At 39.4% G+C, this 19254-nt stretch overlaps 1 protein-coding gene across 1 annotated transcript in view; it reads left to right on the top strand.

The window, feature by feature from the left end:
- LOC126088556 (fanconi-associated nuclease 1-like) overlaps nucleotides 1–19254 on the top strand; it is a 173873-nt gene that overhangs the window by 30424 nt on the left and 124195 nt on the right. The window contains exons 2-3 of the mRNA XM_049906741.1: nucleotides 7527–7796; nucleotides 12694–12879. Of these exons, the coding sequence (XP_049762698.1) occupies nucleotides 7527–7796; nucleotides 12694–12879 (456 nt within the window). The remainder of the gene's footprint in view (nucleotides 1–7526; nucleotides 7797–12693; nucleotides 12880–19254) is intronic.

The raw sequence follows: 19254 nt of genomic DNA on the forward strand, positions 1-19254 counted from the left end.
CTTCAGGGAAATTCTCTATGACACTGGTTATTATGCATTGTGCAAAAATTGCACTGAATGAAAGTTATTAAGGTGAAACCACTGACATATCTGACTTTTCACGATTGCTTGAGATTTTTGCAGGTTTTCACTGGCTCATATCTCAGTAGCTCTTCCAAATTTTCCAACCTATCATATATGAAACTTGCAGTAAATTTAATGCCTTTTTAAATTGATAATGGCACATTTTATCATAGAATACAGTGGAAACAATTTATTGAGGAGAATCTATAAAAAGAGTCACTGCATGGTGATTTTCTGAAAATGGCAGATAACACAGAGTGGGGAGAAGGTCTAAAAGTTACATTTTTCACAAGAGGGGTAATACATAAAACATACCTGAAAATCAAAGTTACTCTACCTTTTCCAATACAAAATGCTACCTCTACTGAGTCATATATGCGAGGGAACTTTGACATGGAAAGGATGGCAACTGTCAGAATGTAAATACTGTTGTTTGTTAGTAAGTTTAAAGTCAGCAGAAGTGTGTAGCTGACACTCGGTGAGGATGAGGTCAACATCAAGAAAAGTAGCAGAGGTTTGGAATAGGACCATGTGAAATTTAACTGGCAGAATGTATTTAGAGATTCTAAGAATTTTAACTGGTCAGCCTCACCATGAGTCCAGATGTCACCAACGTACTTAACCCAAAGGAGGGGTTGAAGCCTCGTGGATCCCATGAAAGCACCCTTCAAGCAAGCCATGAAAAGTTTGGCTTTGGGAGGAGTCATCCTGGTTTGTATGGCACTGTCTCTGAACTGTTTGTATGTCTGCCCCTCAAAGGTAAATTAGTTTTGTTAGCAAGGAAAAAAGTAATTAAAGAAGAACAGGAAGGACGAGGTGTCGTAAGTCTGGGGTCAGGTGGGAGCTGCTTGAGCAAATGTTCAGCACTAGACAGACAGTGTACACAGAGGTTGTTGGTGTAGAGGGAGGCAGAAGTGGTGACAAGGAAGGTGTGTAGTAGGAAGGGAACAGGCACAGATTTCAGATGCTCTAGAAAATGGTTGGTGTCTTTAATATAGGAGGGAAGTCATTATACTGTAGGTTGGAGGTGTTGATCAACTAAGGCACGTATATGTTTGCTGGGTGCTTCGAATCTAGCAACTATGGGAAACGAGGGTGATTGTATTTGTGGATCTTAGGAGAAAGGCGGGGGGGGGGGGGGGGGCAGAGGTGGATTGATGTATTAATCCTTGTGAGGAACTGAGTTTTTAAGGAGGGACTGTAGGTCAGTTTTTGTTAAAGGTATGGGATCTTGATGGCCAGATGCTGTACATAGAGGTGTCAGACAGATGGCATAGACCCTTGCTTAAATAGTCCTGTCAGTTAAGTTCCACATTAGTAGATCCCTTGCCCGCTTGGAGGATAATGATGGAGTCATCAGTTTTTAGGAAATGAAGAGCCTGGCCTGGAGTTCAGCAGAGGACAAGTTACGGTCGTATTGTAGGAATCTAAGGAAGGATTGTGAAGCAGTGCTGGATGTTCAGAATTCTTGGAAGGCTTGTAAGGCATGATTTTGAGGTTGTGGTGGATTCAATCGGAATAATGGGTTCAAGGCAGGGTTCAGTGTCAGGTTTGCTGTTGGAAAGGTTTAGGGATTGCTGTTGCAAAGGTTTTGAGATTGGGTTGCTGAGTGATATTTCCAGTTGACATTGCGTATGAAGGGAAGTAGGTTCTTCATCAAAGCAACATAATTAAATGTAGGTTTAGGGCTGAAAGTGAGACGCTTGTATAATGTAAATAATTCAGGAGGGGAGAGTGCCTTAGATGAGAGGTTGAGAATACCGTACCGTTGTGACTGTGTCTTTTGATAGATCACTTTGTAGGAGAGCAGTGGTGGTTGATGGTGTGGCTGTTTAGGGAGCTGGAGAGGGATAAGAAGGGAAATACCATTGTTGAGGTAGTTCAGGAGAAGGTGGGACAGATTTTTGAGGTGAAGTTTGGCATGTTGTTGCAGTTTGAAGTTGACCTGGTGGATGATACCATCCAAGGGAACTGCAGGATTTTGTAGGAGGATAGAAGTCTGGTGGAGTGAAAATTGGCAGGTGAGGCATATAGGTCACAGGTTAGCCAGGTAAGTGAAGTTGTAAAAGGGATTGGTGTAAATAAGGATTAAATCCAGAAACAGGGACTTCCAATGTTAGGCCTTTGGAGATAACTCCCAGTGACAAGCAGATTTTGAGAGACAGAATGTAGGACCTTAGTTTTGATAGTGCAAAAGCACATTTTCGAAAGGACCGAATGTAATATGTGATAGGAATTTCTTTGCTCTCAGCATTTCTTCTGAGTAACCATTCCTTTCCATACTCCCTTTTAGTTTTCTATATCTTTTATTTTCTCATCTGTATATTTTTCCTTGCTCCCCTCCTCTACCACATACAATGCACTTAGCTTTCCACTCTTATTAACTCCTGCATGATGTTTCGTCACTAATCTCTTTCTTTTGTATTACCCTCTCATCCACTTTTAAGCTCTCAGGTTTTCAAATTTCGTCTGGTGCATTCCCCAACAATCAATGTTTCCTTCTCATCCATCCAGTAAGTCTCCCGTGACCTGAAATTCCGGGTGACTTTTCCGAACTCTCCTCATTTCCTAAACCTCATCAGTCATTTTTCTTCACCCTTCTTCCTTCCCCTTCAACCATCCCATCAGAAGAAGGAGCCACTGGCTTCGAAACCTTGCAAATTTCAATATTTTTGGGTGCGTTTTCTCATGCCACCATATGGTAACAAGATTTTTTTATGCATCCAATTACTGAATATTTTCGAAAATTGATTATTTTTGTAGATATCATAGTACAACATTTGAATTGAAAGTTGGCTGTCAGCTTCCGTACCATGTTGAAATTCTGTCTGTTCTTACTAGTAATTGCTAACTTTTTTTAAAAATCTAGTAACACTTTTCCACATATAACTCTGACGTTGCAAAAAAATCTGTAATTATAAATAATACCGTCCATTGAGCAATTTACTTCTGTGTCAGTGGTTGGCTGTCTATTAAATACAAAAATCTGTGTTCTACTTATCTTGATGTTTTCACTGATAAACCTAGCTATGTTCCTATGTATGGCAATGTCATGCTGATTTCAAAGCTGTTAAAAATCTCAAAATACTGAATCCCATGTTAGCTCTACTATTTTTGCAATTGCTGTAAAGAGTTCTGTGTTTGAAGATTGTGTGGAAAATTTTGATTTAGAGTGTAGCATTTGAAATATTGTGTGAAACATGACGAGATTCATTCGTCCATGGGCAGAGCTGAGTTTTAGTGGTTTAAGTGGCTTTTTGGTACTACTAATATTTGATTACTTTATCACTCACCTTTGAAGCTGACTAGTTGAATTGTGCAACATTCCTAGGTGCTCATTACTTTTGAAGACCATCTGATGACAGAATTCACATTTCAGCTTATTGTGAGATGTTAACTGCTTTGTCCGCAGCTCGTGATCATGCAGTAGCGTTCTCGCTTCCCGCGCCCAGGTACCCGGGTTCGATTCCCGGCGGGGTCAGGGATTTTCTCTGCCTCGTGATGACTGGGTGTTGTGTGGTGTCCTTAGGTTAGTTAGGTTTAAGTAGTTCTAAGTTCTAGGGGACTGATGACCATAGATGTTAAGTCCCAAAGTGCTCAGAGCCATTTCAACCATTTTGTTAACTGCTTTGGTCTTTCTGCAATCAAGTAATCTTGCATAGTCATCAGCTTTACACAAGACACACATTTCTTAGAAGAAAAGAAGGATGATTAGGATTTAACAGCCCATTGACAGTGACATCACTAGATGTGGGGGGTTGGAACACAATGAATCCAGCATGAAGTAGTATAACAACACTAATATACAGATGTGGAAAATGCATATATAAGGACATCATTATCAGTTCCTCATTACGTTGAACCTAACTGAATTACTCATGAATTAGAAGAAATGTTGTTCTTCATCTTTATTGACCAAAGATATGGAAATGTAAGGCTAATATTTTAAAAACATATTCATCATATACTGTATATTTGTGCCTTAGCCAGAGTCTGATGAAAATTACTGGCTAAGTTTAACTATCCGCTACATCATTGTCCCAGAGTTGTTAGTGCAGCAGCTAAGTGTAAAATTATTTGTGCAGTTGATAGGATATAGTGGAGTTTCTGGCAGGCCAAGGATCAGAACTGGTCTGTGAGGCTTGCTGGGATAGTGCCACAGTCCGTTAACCAGTACCTCTAGTGTCAGAGGTATGATATTCACATTGCAACATTGCCAACCACAATGGTAATGACCAGGGAAAAACCTTCAGATGTGACAAGCACATATAATCTCTGACTCAAGTTCACCACCAGAAAAGGAGGGTGAACCTTCGACAATGACGGCCACTCATGCTGACGAAACTTCAGGAAAACTGTTAAAAAAATGTTGACCAAAGAACTTGATACAGAAACTGCAGACAATATATCAGCAAGTTGGCACAGAAGCTACATTTATTTTATTTATGCTTCTTAACTGTTGCATCATAAGCAGCATACTATCTGCATAAATACTGCAGAAATAAGGTGTTTTCTATCGCATATAGGTCACTTGGTGGTTGCCTCCATGGATTTCAGTTGTTACTGGTGGTTTTGTTGCTAATTCTGCACTCAGAAATATGGAGGGAATGTCTGAGATGGAAACAATTAAAGAAAATAGGAAATTCATCGTGGAAAAATAGAAACTGGTTCTTATATTATGATTAAAAATAAAAGCAAGCAAATGATGCATTACTTACAGAAATTTATCAATTTCATTTTTGATGACTTGGAATATTATTACAGAATACCAGAGAGAAGAACCGCATAGCTCCTACATTATTAACTAAAAGTGTGTGAGAAAGACTATTATTTTATTCAATCTTCATTCTTTAACTGTTGTCTTCAAAAAACACTGTACACTAATTTAAATGATGACTAGATTCAGTTAAACTGAAAAAATGTCATGTAATTTACCAGAGCAGTTTTCTATGATGAACCATAATTTGTTCGGTTTTGAATGGCTTTTTGTAATTGGGAAACTGCTGTGTTCCCTGCTATTGTGTGTGACACAGCCACTAATCACACAGATGAGTATGGCATCACAGCCCTCAGATGTCTTAGTGCAGCTCCTGGTTTGCTTACAGCAGCTGCAACATTACTCCAAGCTTTTCTTATAGAAGTTAACCTGCCCAGACACTACCTTCCCACAGATGTCAATGACACAGCCACTGTTACTTCAGGAATTCAGTGAAGAGTTTGAGCCAAGGCGTGCCTTCCTCACACTGTTGGAATAATACTTTGAGGCCTGTGCAACTCAAGACGCTGCTCAATAATGAGTGTTTCACCTTGCTTACTCTGGTGCTTACATCCTTTGCACTCTTCAGTTCTGTAACCTTGGTGCAGAACTTGCTACTCTGTCCACCTAAGGGACCAACTCAGTGCCTGTTACAACAATTTTTGTGCTCCTGTGCACTATAAACTTTCTGTAGTGTCTTCCTCAATGCTCGTTTGTCGTACTGTTCAAATTCTCAGTACTCGTCTACACAATCCACAATCAGCAGCATCCTTCACACTGCTTACTGACCCCCTGTTCACATTTAACATTTATAAACACACCTCCGCCACAGGTACTGGCACTGCTGCCACCATCCCTGCCACCACTGCTGTACTAACCCGACAATCTGCCAACATCACTGGAGCCTTCACCACTCTTCCATGACTCCTTTCAGGATGCATGTTATGTGGCACTTTCAGTGCTCCTAGACTCGCTCCACTGAACATTTCTCAGGGACCTTTGATGCTGATAGGGTGAAGGTACTTCAGCAGTGCTCTGCAGCCTAAGAGCCACATTCATGGCACAGGGCTACCTACCTTCCTTCAAACTTTAATTTCCATATGCCAAGTCAGGGCTCACTTTGCTGTTTTCCATGCCGTGGTACCACGTGTGGCCACAGGGTCCTTTTGTGTTACATAGGGCTTCAGCTGTTCCTCATCTGCAACTCTACATGGGCTAACAGCTAGACTTTCCTGGGGCGGTGGTTATGAACTCCTTGAAACTTCGATTCACACCCAGACAATGCCAGGTCCTGCCTCCATCGCCACCTTTGGTGGCCAGATTGACCTTCTGTGACAATGGCACCACATTTGCATCACTGCCCTTGGCAACCAGGTCAGCCTTTCCAGGTGACAACACTACACATCTGTGAGCCAGACCCATCAGTCACTGGGGCATCAGAGCCGACCGCCTTTGATGAACACTCCCTGGGCCCAGGCCTCTACCTTCACAAGTACCCAATCCGTGGACTTTGCACCAACCAAGGGCCGCATCCTCCCTTCGGACGCCACATCATCTCCCCTTGGGGCTGAGGGATGCTGTGTCTGCTGACTACTGCCAGAAATATAGCCATCAATCATACAGTTGTGCACCACAGGATGCTGGAACTCCATCCCACTTTTTCAGCCAAACTTTGAGCAACTGCCACAGAGCCATAGCTTGCTGCTAGACGCGTAAGCATGTCTGCAAACAGTGCTACCATCATGACACTACCTCACTTCTGAGAATCACGTGCCTGCTGTACCCCATGCCAGTATCCTTCCACAGGTTGGTTATTCTGGTTGGTTGCTGATCAAACCTTTCATCCTGCAGGCTTACGCTGGCCACACCTAGCTGCCCATGAATCAGAATTTGCATTGCTGTGCTGAATGAGGAATATCTCACTCCAGCATCCAAGCAGCCAAACCATCGCCAAATGCATCGTTGCCTCTCAGGCTTCACCCACCCTCGAGCATCCTGCCACTCACTGACAGCCACAGCCTCGCAGACTTTGTCTATCATCATGCAACATGCTGGTCACTGCCAATCATGTCCAACTGGAGATCATTGTCTTCACGCAAGTTACTGCTCACCGCCGACTCTAGCTTCATGGACTTGGTCTATTTGAGAACATTCCAGTGCAATGTCAGAGATTTACATGCAAGCTGAACCAAGTAGCGGAAACTCAAATCCAAGAAACTTTGTTCTTATATTCTGTTTATTAAACTTAATAAACATACAGTTGTTACTTGCTACTTGTACTGTTTGTTCGCCTTGGTTACAAATGCTATAGAAATCAAGGTATTTCTGTAGCTTATCAACATTGTAATTGGAATGACACGGGGCAGATTTTAATGTTTTGAATTTGTTCACCCTACAATCACTTTAAAAGCAATATGACTCTTTGCCAACAAGGTGGGCGATCTCGTGAGTCCTCTTGCAGCTTGCAAATTGATTGTGTGACAGATGTTCAACTGTGGATCTTGTCATTCAGACAGTACCTGTATTTTTGAGTGTACAGTTGTTGAAGAAGCTGAGATTTGAGCATCCGCATTTTGTAGCAGTTACTTCTACCTGAAAGTCACAACTTAATTTTATGTATTTAGCCGAAAACATGTGGTGTGATGTTCAAGGCTAAAGATTATATTACTTTTTAGTGTAGCATACTCAAACATTATATCTGTTGCAGGCAGCCCATCATGGCAAGATGCAGACAGGGTCCACTCACCAGCAGAATTTAAAGAGAAGGAAAGAACACGTGGAGGCCAGTGTCAGTGAGACAACAGTATCTGTGAAAGGTCCAAAGACATCATCCACTCCATATCCTCGTCAATCAAAGAAAGCTCGAAAGGGCACACAGACTGCAGCAACAAAAAGCAGTCCAGTAAATGCAGTAACATCAACACAGTTCCGTGGCAAGATTGATTTACATTTATCTGTATCACTTCTTCCAGACACGGTAAGTCATTTGATGAAAATTATGATTTGAGGTGTGATCTTGTAGAACATAAGTTTTTATGAAACAATGAAGAAAAATGATACTGATTGCAAAATGTACTTCAGTGTTGTGGTTTTAAAATACTGTTCACAATTTCTGTGAGTAATTTTTATTTATATATAAGAAGTAATGTATCATACCTGTCAAAGAACAACTGTCATGAAGTATTACCTGCATAACAGAATTTTTCAGTAGTGAACAGTTAGATATGTGAAAGTAGGTGATCCGCAAGGTTTTTGTTTCATACATTGTGGACTTTGGTGGCCAGTTGAATTTTCTAGATACAGGTAATATTTTGTGGTTTAGTACCACACTGTTGTTGTTGTTGTTTTTTAGCGTGAAAACTGGTTTGATCCAGGTCTCTGCACCAATCTATCCTATGCAAGCCTCTTCATTTCTGCATGACTACTGCAGCCTACATCCTCTTGTACCTGCTTACTGCATTCGAGGCTTGGCCTTGCTCTATAATCCCCTGCCACTCCACAGGGGCATGTTTGTGCACGCGCGCGCGCGCCCACACACACACACACACACACACACACACACACACACACACACACACACACACACACACACCACTCTCACTCACTCTCTTGTAAAAACTGACAATTCCTTGATTCGGGTAAGGGTTGAGAAAGAAGAGGAAGTGGGAGAATACAAGGTCTACCTGTCAGGAGTCAAAGCAGGAATAGCACAATCGGGTGTAGGGCTTTACATCAGGAAAGAAATGGAACCCAGCGTAGTTGCAATAAGATATGTAAACGAACGACTGATGTGGATAGATTTGACAGTGTCTAGAAAGAAAATTAGGATTGTGTCAGTATATTCGCATTGTGAAGGGACAGATCAAGATAAGATGGATAGTTTTTATGAGGCACTCAGTGATGTAGTTGTTAGAGTAAAGGACAAGGACAGTGTTCTGCTCATAGGTGATTTTAACGCCAGGATTGGAAATCGAACACTAGGGTATGAAAAGGTTATGGGTAAATTTGGAGAGGATATGGAGGCCAAGAGGAACGGGAAACAACTCTTGGATTTCTGTGTGAGTATGGGCTTAGTAATCACAAACTCCTTTTTTAAACATAAGAACATTCACCGGTATACTTGGGAAGGCAGGGGAACCAGATCTGTCATTGACTGTATAATAACAGATCAGGAATTCAGGAAGGCTGTGAGGGACACACGTGTATTCAGGGGATTCTTTGATGACACTGATCATTATTTAATCTGCAGTGAAATTGGGATTGTGAGGCCGAAAGCGCAGGAGGTCAGGTCCATATGTAGGAGGATAAGAGTGGAGAAACTTCAGGATAAGGAAATCAGGCACAAGTACATAACAGCGATCTCAGAAAGGTACCAGTTAGTTGAATGTAGTCAATTACAGTCATTAGAAAAGGAATGGACAAGGTACAGGGACACAGTACTAGAAGTGGCTAAAGAATGTCTTGGAACAGTAGTGTGTAAAAGTAGGATGAAGCAAACAGCTTGGTGGAATGATACAGTCAAGGCAGCCTGTAAAAGGAAAAAGAAGGCGTATCAAAAATGGCTACAAACCAGAACCCAAGAGGACAGAGAAAGTTATGTTGAAGAAAGAAACAAAGCCAAACAGATAATTGCAGCATCCAAGAAGAAATCGTGAGAAGACTTTGGAAACAGGTTGGAGACTATGGGTCAAGCTGCTGGAAAACCATTCTGGAGTGTAATTAGCAGTCTTCGAAAGGGAGGTAAGAAGGAAATGACAAGTATTTTGGACAGGTCAGGAAAACTGCTGGTGAATCCTGTGTTTCAGATTTTGAGGTAGAATGGGATAGGAATGATGATGGAAATAGGATCACATTTGAGGAAGTGGAAAAAATGGTCAATAGATTGCAGTGCAATAAAGCGGCTGGGGTGGATGAAATTAAGTCGGAACTCATCAAATACAGTGGAATGTCAGGTCTTAAATGGCTACACAGGATAATTGAAATGGCCTGGGAGTCGGGAGAGGTTCCATCAGACTGGACAAAAGCAGTAATCACACCAATCTTTAAACATAGAAACAGAAAAGATTGTAACAACTACAGAGGTATCTCTTTAATCAGCGTTTTGGGTAAAATCTTCTCAGGTATTGTTGAAAGGAAAGTGCGAGTATTAGTTGAGGACCAATTGGATGAAAATCAGTGTGGGTTTAGGCCTCTTAGAGGTTGTCAGGACCAGATCTTTAGCTTACGGCAAATAATGGAGAAGTGTTATGAGTGGAACAGGGAATTGTATCTATGCTTTATAGATCTAGAAAAGGCATATGACCGGGTTCCTAGGAGGAAGTTATTGTCTGTTCTACAAGATTATGGAATAGGAGGCAAACTTTTGCAAGCAATTAAAGGTCTTTGCATGGATAGTCAGGCAGCAGTTAGAGTTGACGGTAAATTGAGTTCATGGTTCAGAGTAGTTTCAGGGGTAAGACAAGGCTGCAACCTGTCTCCACTGTTGTTCATATTATTTATGGATCATATGTTGAAAACAATAGACTGGCTGGGTGAGATTAAGATATGTGAACACAAAATAAGCAGTCTTGCATATGCAGATGACTTAGTTGTGATGGCAGATTCGATTGAAAGTTTGCAAAGTAATATTTCAGAGCTAGATCAGAAATGTAAGGACTATGGTATGAAGATTAGCATCTCCAAAACGAAAGTAATGTCAGTGGGAAAGAAATATAAACGGATTGAGTGCCAAATAGGAGGAACAAAGTTAGAACAGGTGGACAGTTTCAAGTACTTAGGATGCATATTCTCACAGGATGGCAACATAGTGAAAGAACTGGAAGCGAGGTGTAGCAAAAAGGAAATCATTACCAAGACTAAGTTATCTGTGCACCGTTCAATCTTTCGACCAACTTTGTTGTATGGGAGCGAAAATTGGGTAGATTCAGGTTACCTTATCAACAAGGTTGAGGTTACGGATATGAAAGTAGCTAGGATGATTGCAGGTACTAGTAGATGGGAGCAATGGCAGGAGGGTGTCCACAATGAGGAAATCAAAGAAAAACTGGGAATGAACTCTATAGATGTAGCAGTCAGGGCGAACAGGCTTAGATGGTGGGGTCATGTTACACGCATGGGAGAAGCAAGGTTACCCAAGAGACTCATGGATTCAGCAGTAGAGGGTAGGAGGAGTCAGGGCAGACTGAGGAGAAGGTACCTGGATTCGATTAAGAATGATTTTTAAGTAATAGGTTTAACATCAGAAGAGGCACCAATGTTAGCGCTGAATAGGGGATCATGGAGGAACTGTATAAGGGGGGCTATGCTCCAGACTGAACGCTGAAAGGCATAATTCAGTCTTAAATGATGATGATGATGATGATGATGATGATGATGATATGTGATCTACCCATATAATCTGTAGCATCGTTCTGTAGCACCACATGCCTAAAGCTTTTATTCTCTTCTTGCCCGAACTGTTCATCATTCAGGTTTCATACTGTGCAAGGCGGCACTCCAGAAAAATACCTTCAGAAAAGACTTCCTAGCATTTAAATTTATATTTGATGTTAACAAATTCTTCTATTTATTCAGAAACACTTTTCATACTATAGACCAGTCTGCATTTTATTTCGACTCTATTCAGCTATTGTAAGTTGTTTTGCTAACTGAAAAGCAAACATACCTACTCCATTTAGTGTCTCATTTCCTGATCTAATTCCCTCACCATTGTCTTCTCTTGATTTGATTGCATTCTGTTAGTGTTGCTTTGCTTTACTTGATATTAATCTTGTAATCTCTTTTTGAAGCACCGTAGTCCTTTTAAATTTCTCAAAGACTATTGTTTCTGATTGTAAATAGAGAGTTTGCTCTAACAACTGTTGATCAATTTCAGCTATATAGACATCTTCAAATAGAAAAACCGTGCATATGTACCACATGACAGCCAAACATCGACTTGTCCCCTTGAATATGCTTGTGTTGCTAAAACAGTCTAATAGTGGTTTAATAAACACTATTTTATGAAAGGGAACAGTCTTGGTAGATGTAATGTTGTCTTTCAAGAAATTTCTAGAACAGTTGATATACATATAACTTCTGCACATGACATAGTACTGTTTCTTGTTTTCATCATTTGGTTCTGGGTTTTAGAGTGGTCCAGTATTTATTGGTTACTGTCCACTTACAGTAATGATGATAGTTGTTGTAAGCTGACCAATAATTCCTGAGGAAATCTCTCAATATGTAATAGAAGAGAACACCAGACAGTAATTGTTAAACAAAAAGTAAATTCCCAAAGACCATTGGTTGCCTACATTTCATTTCATCTCATCTGACTCTCACCCATGACTATTGTAGTAGAATTGTGGTAAATCTTCCCTTATCCAGATCTTAATAAAATTTACAAATAAATTCAGGTACACCTGATGCTGAAACTATGTATTTGACTGGGACTCAGATCTCGATCACCACCTCTTGCAGGAAACAGTATACAAACTGACCCATCTGTCAGTGCTTTATGGCCAAACGAATAGCTGCAGCATTCCAGTACCTTTCCCCCATAATTTTTAAATCCATATGTACTTCCCCATAGTGCTGCAGAGCTAGTGCTTTGACAGAAATGAGAGGGTGTAGAATGGCTTGTGCTAAGCACAAACTTGGTTCTCAGTCAAAAACTTGAAGTCACTTGGAGGGTTCTCACTGATATGGCTCCATCAGGCGCATTAAAAAGTGTATCAGGTAAATCAATTTTTATAACACTTCAGTTTGCTAAAATTTCAGTCTTTGGAGGTTATTAACTGCAATGGCAATGAGGTATTACAAGTCTGTTTCTTGTGTCTGTGTCTTATATTTTCATATAATGATATACTCAGTTGATTTGTGATTAATTTTAGGTTGAAAGTGATTCTATATCACTCTCCCAGAAGGTTAGCAAGAGTCCACGGAAATTTGGAATAGGACGTGGATCACCAAGCAAACGTCTCAGTAAGAATTCGCCCCTGCGTTACTTTCGGCAGCCTCCTCTTACCTCATTTTTTAACAGCAAAGGTCCTCGCCGAGCACTATTTGACAGCCCACAGGTAAATAATATTTCCTGCAATGTGTTAAGTAGGGAATAAGTGGCAGGAATAATTCATATTTGTCTAATCCTGTTCTACTTGAAAATATGTTCAGAAATGAAAGTGTCCTTTGTAGCTTCATGATTTCATATTTTCTAGAACCAAAAGCTACATTGATCTTTCAGTACATCAATGAAATGTCTCACATGTGACTCTGTGGCATGCAATAGACATAGTCATTGCATCTATGGAAGCTCAGATAATGAGTAAATTGCTGTTGGGTTCATTCGTGCATTTATTTAGTGTTTCCCTTAAAGCCTATTATAACGAAGAGCCGCCAGGAGAATGAAATCAATATCATTGTATACATCAGTAAAATTAAACTGCATTTAGAAACTATGCAAATTATTAATTGTCATTAAAATGCCGTAAACTGTATGTCCACTGAATGTAAATTAAACGTAATAAAATTAAGAGGAATACTGTTATTCTGGAAAAAAAGGGAACTGCTGCTTCATTTATATTACATAGCTGTTGTCTATATCATGTTGTTAGTTTAATATCCATATGACCACAATAGTGTATGTTATACATCAACAGTTATCTATATTTTCTAAATGCCTTCATATTCGCCATTGACTGTACATTTATTACAATATGGCCTTACATCATTTTCAAGTGGTTATGGGTGCTTGTCTCTCATCAGACCAAAGGCTTTTTACAGTGAACATACCCAATTGTCATACAGTAACAGGTATTTGGATGGAAAGTCATAGTGGGAGCATAAATAATGCAAGGAGTAAAAGTAACAAAACACTGTAGAGTTCAGTTGTCAACAGGCACATAAACAAGCCTGAGAATGTTACTAGCTTATAGCCAAATCCTTCTTCTGACCCAGTAGAATAAACATACACCTGGACAGCAACATTGGGCTACATTATGGGTGTCATTAGGTCATTTTATTTGTTCAGAATTGGATAATATTACTCTTTGTGTGATTAAAACTGAAACTGTTTGTTTTTGACCAATTGTAAGGGTTTTTCAGCTATAATCTGGGATTACCTGCCATTGTTGACTTTGGATCCTTGACTAGTATTTTGGTGTCTTTGGCAGACATTACAGTTTTGAACAGTCTTATAATGTTAATGGTCACTTATGATGGTCAAGAATGAGGATGAACACACATTGCAAGACACCCCATTAATATCTCCTCCTTTCTGTGTTTATTTTTATAGCTTTTATTGTAATGTAATATAAAGCTGTGTTTCTGAACACAGGCACAAGTACAAGTCCAATACATGGTCCATGTGTGATCATCAATAAGGAGCAAATGAGAATTAGGCCAACACAGTAAACCATAGTGAGTCCGCAGAAAACACAAGATTCATGTATGGTGCTGCAGCTGGAGCATAGCGAAGTAACATTGAACGAGCAAACACACGAAATTGCTCATTCATCACTATGCGGACCTACTTAGGCACCCTGAAGACCATTGCTTGGTGTCTGTGACCTTATTTGGAGGTAGGGGATGTGTCTCCTGCCTGGAGCACTGCCCTCATATAAGCCAGTGTAACACTGCTGGTTGTTAGATCTGACAAGTCTGTTTGCATAAGTCACTGTTCTTGGTGGATGCAGTATCTGTGGTCTAGTTTTTAAATATGATCCTATGCCTCCTGTTATGAAAATATCTCAGTTTATGCAAAAGGGATAGATATCATTAATACCACAATTTTTTTAGTTTCTAAAATAGAATTTTATAGACATATTTTTAAAGGCCTTAGCATAATCACGTAATACATCTACAAGAAAAAATTTGCTGCTTTGCTTTTCCAGGACTTCATTTGTGAGTCTATATATAGTTTTTTTTAAGAAGATGCTTTATGAAAGCTGAACTAAAGGACAGATAATAGCTCATACTGTGAAAAATGAGGCACTATATTATTTCTGGCCATATCTTGAAAATATAGGAAGGAGTTGATGAGTCTGTAATTAATAATTTGATTGTCTTAATTTTTATACATGGGGTTGACTACCACATGCTAAGTATGCCTTAAGTCACTTATGTACAAAATGAAGGAAGACAACTGCTCACATTTGGCTGACTGGTGCGTGACATAGATAAACTATCAGCACAGTGACCGTGTTAGTTTTTGAGCTACCATTCTTTTCCGCGTATAAGGATACAGCTGCTACCCACACAGGTTCTGTAGGGCAGTGACACAGTGCCATGGTGACCCTAACAGAGTGCAGATGGAGTACAAGCATGGCTACTGAAGCAACTGCTAAAGTCACTAGTGTACTGTTGTACAAAATGTGTACAACTGGACGGTAGAACTCGTGGTTTGCTTGTTTTCCGTGGACCATCGATGCAAATAGACAGCTGATTATCATCCCTATACAGAACACACTGCATGAACTGAAATGCAGCTGATATTATGTACATAAAATAAAAACAGAATTTCACCTAAAAGGGAACCTTGAGGGGATCCATGCGAAGTAATGTTCCAGTTTGAAAATTAATTCTATGTGCCTGACATTACCACTACTCTTTGTATTCTCTCAGTTAAATATTATTGAACCACTTAAAAGCTTTTATTCCTTATCTTTCTAATTTATGCAGCATCTCACATAGTCAAAAGCCTAAGTGAGGCCACAGAAAATTCCTCAGGCTGGGAGAAGACTTAATGATCAGTAGAACCCTTCGTGAATGATGGCTTTATTACTTTATACTCTAGAACATCTAGTAAGCACCCTTCTTCAAGTGACTGATTATTTATAACTGTTATGGGTCCTGATATTATGCTAGATACTGTTTTAATTTCTGTAGTGGGTATTTCATTGCATCCAAATGAATTTTTGTTTGTTAAGGATAATACTACTGTTTTTACGTCTTTAGCTGTAATGCTCCAAAGTTAGCTAGAACTGCCCTGTTACCCTGATTGAAACTGAAGGGTTGGACATTATCTGGGGACCCATTTACATAAACATCTGATTTTGATAAATTTATTAAAAAAACCTTGTTGAAATATTCTTATGTTTCTGAAGAATTTACTATGGATTTGTCACGTAACTTAATTTTGGAGATTTGCGGACTACCAGATATGACACTCATGTTCATACTGTATAACTGATCGTACTGCCTTTGATTTATTTGTTTGTTTGAGAATGATTTTATGTGTGCCATTTCTTTCACTGCCATTGCCACCCTTGTAAATACAGTTTTGTACCATTTTACTTAATTTATAAAATCTAGATTTGTGTTCCTTTTCAGTTCATTGTGTAACTGTCTTCTTATGTCACTTGACACTTTATACCAATAGTTGTCTATTTTGGGAGAAACTTTTCATGCAAAAAACTCCCACGAAATCTGACATATTTTTTAGAATTTGTTATAAAATTATCCACTGGCCACATTATTACTTCAAGATCTCAGTGGAACAAGTTTATTATTTTTTTATCATAGTATTGTCTGATGCATGTTTTGTATTACCTTGTTCACTTATTTTTGGTAGGTCAAAACACAATGCAGAACTACCAGAAATCACCAAATCAATAGAGAATTTTCTTGTAACACTAAATATATAATTTGGTTATAATAGAAGGAAACAATCCATGAAGGAAAAATATACCTAAAAACAAAGATGATGTGACTTACCAAATGAAAGTGCTGACAGGTCGACAGACACACAAACGAACACAAACATACACACAAAATTCAAGCTTTCGCAACAAACTGTTGCCTCATCAGGAAAGAGGGAAGGAGAGGGAAAGACGAAAGCATGTGGGTTTTAAGGGAGAGGGTAAGGAGTCATTCCAGTCCCGGGAGCGGAAAGACTTACCTTATGGGGAAAAAAGGACAGGTATACACTCGCGCACACACACACACACATATCCATCCACACATATACAGACACAAGCAGACATATTTCATGTGTGCGAGTGTATACCCGTCCTTTTTTCCCCAGAAGGTAAGTCTTTCCGCTCCCGGGACTGGAATGACTCCTCACCCTCTCCCTTAAAACCCACATCCTTTCGTCTTTCCCTCTCCTTCCCTCTTTCCTGATGAGGCAACAGTTTGTTGCGAAAGCTTGAATTTTGTGTGTATGTTTGTGTTCGTTTGTGTGTCTGTCGACCTGTCAGCACTTTCATTTGGTAAGTCACATCATCTTTGTTTTTAGGTATAAATATATAATTTGTCAGAATGGTGAATTCTGTGAAGTTTAACTTGAAACCAAATGCTTGAAACAGATCAATAAATTGTGCTGATTCATTGGCTTCATTTGTTATGTTTGTGTTAAAATCAGCAGCTATCATAACCCTTTTCTCTTTATCTTCTCTTAGTTTCCATAATAGACTCCTTAGTTCAGATAGAAATACTTTCGTTATTTCTTTACCTGGAATTCTATACATTGAAATTATTAGAATATTTTGCCCATTTAATTCTATTCAGCAGCTTCCAAAAATGTCCTCATTATTTAGAAAATTAAAATAATTTGTTATCGTATATGTTAAAGAATTTTCAATAAGCTTGAAGAACACCCATGAATTTTGTTAGTTCTACAAGATCAACTCACTGCATCATACTTCTCTAATTTATTAAGGATTGTGAAGCAGCCTTTTTTTAGCCATTGTTCATTTAGGCATAGGACTTTCTCTTTTCTGATAGAAAAATTTGTGTATCAATTTTTGCCCCTCTGCGTTTTATTTGTTTCTTATTTAAGCTATGTATGTTTAAATGCACCAAAAACAAGCTTTTATTTTCACCTGTAGTTTTAAAAATAGTTTTTCTTTTTATTTAAAGAAGAAGAAGTAGTAGAAGGAGAAAGGCACTTGTCACATCCTCCAGTCTCAGTGAACATGTCAATAAATATCTTGCTGAATCTTGTAAACCTTAATATGTTCAAGTGCAGACCATCCTGTGCTAAACAGTCTGTGGTTATAAACGTATTTGGATATTTAAATATTTTTCGTAGCCTATTACACTATTCTTTAATGTGGCAGTTCATTTTGTGTATTAATTTTTTGCTTGCTACTCTTTTACGAATAATGCCACATACTACCAATATTGATGTTGCAAATATGTTTTCCGCTGATTTGATCACATTTCTTGTTTCGTGCCTTCCTCACTCTAGCTTCAAATGAAATTTTTCTCCCCATTAATGAAAACTGTTTTGTGGTTAGCATTACAATTTACATTTTCTGTCTGCTTTTATTTTGCATCCAAAACATTTCTCAAATGCTTATGTACTTGAATTCTTGTCTCTGAATGAACACCGGCTGTACAACTTGAAGCTACTACTACATCTCGAAGCGTAAAATCACCCATTATTAAAAATTTGCTTTCGACAATTTGTTTAGGACTCTGTGTACTATTTATGTATTTAGTGCCGGTGCATTTATATTTGTCTGTCTGATTTCTCACATTTTTCATTAATTGCAGTTTTGCCAAACACATTAACTTCTATTATATTACTGAAGTTCGTTATAATATGTCGACGTACGTTTTTGTCGTTGCGTTTCATCGCTATATGTGTATTTTCATCAGCGCGTGAGTTGTTTTCACTTCAGAGTCTCACATTTTCCTCTTTTAAGGAATTTCAGTGTCTCTGTTTAGCGACTTGACAATTTCATTTTTAGAGTTCACTGTGTTTATCAACTCTGTACATTCCTCACAACCCAGAAACTGTTACTGACTAGGTTGGCTACACAAACCTAAGTCAGTTTTCGGCCTCAACAGTCAGCCTCCTCCATTTTCCTTGTTCCGTGAAGTCTTCTCCGGCTAGTGCCGTCATACACAAATCCTCTCTAATCCCATCAATCCATCTCAGCCTCGGTCTTCCCCTCGATATTTTGCTTCTTCCACCAACTGCGTGGTGATCTGGTCTTCTTGCACATACCACCTTGGTCTCCTCTTTCTAATCACAGCCACGATGTTTGTACCACTCTTGCAGTTCACGGTTCTTCCTTTTTCTCCAGTCGTCTCCATCCTTCATTGTCCCAAAGACCTATGTCAGAACACCATTCTCAAGTGTCAGGAGGTTTCTTTCTGTATTTTGTGTCACAGTGCAGGTCTCTGCTCCGTGTAGCGTGACGAGTTGTATTACTGTCCTGTAGATCCTAATCTTTGTAGATCTCAATAGAAGCCGGGAGATCAGCAGCTTTCAGAGTGCGAACTGTGACCTGTTTCCTGCCTAGATTCTTGCCATTATTTCCTGGTCTTTCTTATTACTTTCAGTGAGTACTGCCCCGAGATATTTGAACTCTCTTGCTCCGTCAAAGATTTTACTGTCTACACCTGAAGGTTCGCCATCACTATCTCTGCACACAACGAAGTATTTGGTCTTATCTGTATTCCCCTTCGAGCCTACTCCCATTGCGTGTTCCATTGATACTCTT

This window comes from Schistocerca cancellata, chromosome 6, assembly GCF_023864275.1.
Source record: "Schistocerca cancellata isolate TAMUIC-IGC-003103 chromosome 6, iqSchCanc2.1, whole genome shotgun sequence".
Lineage (NCBI taxonomy): Eukaryota > Metazoa > Arthropoda > Insecta > Orthoptera > Acrididae > Schistocerca > Schistocerca cancellata.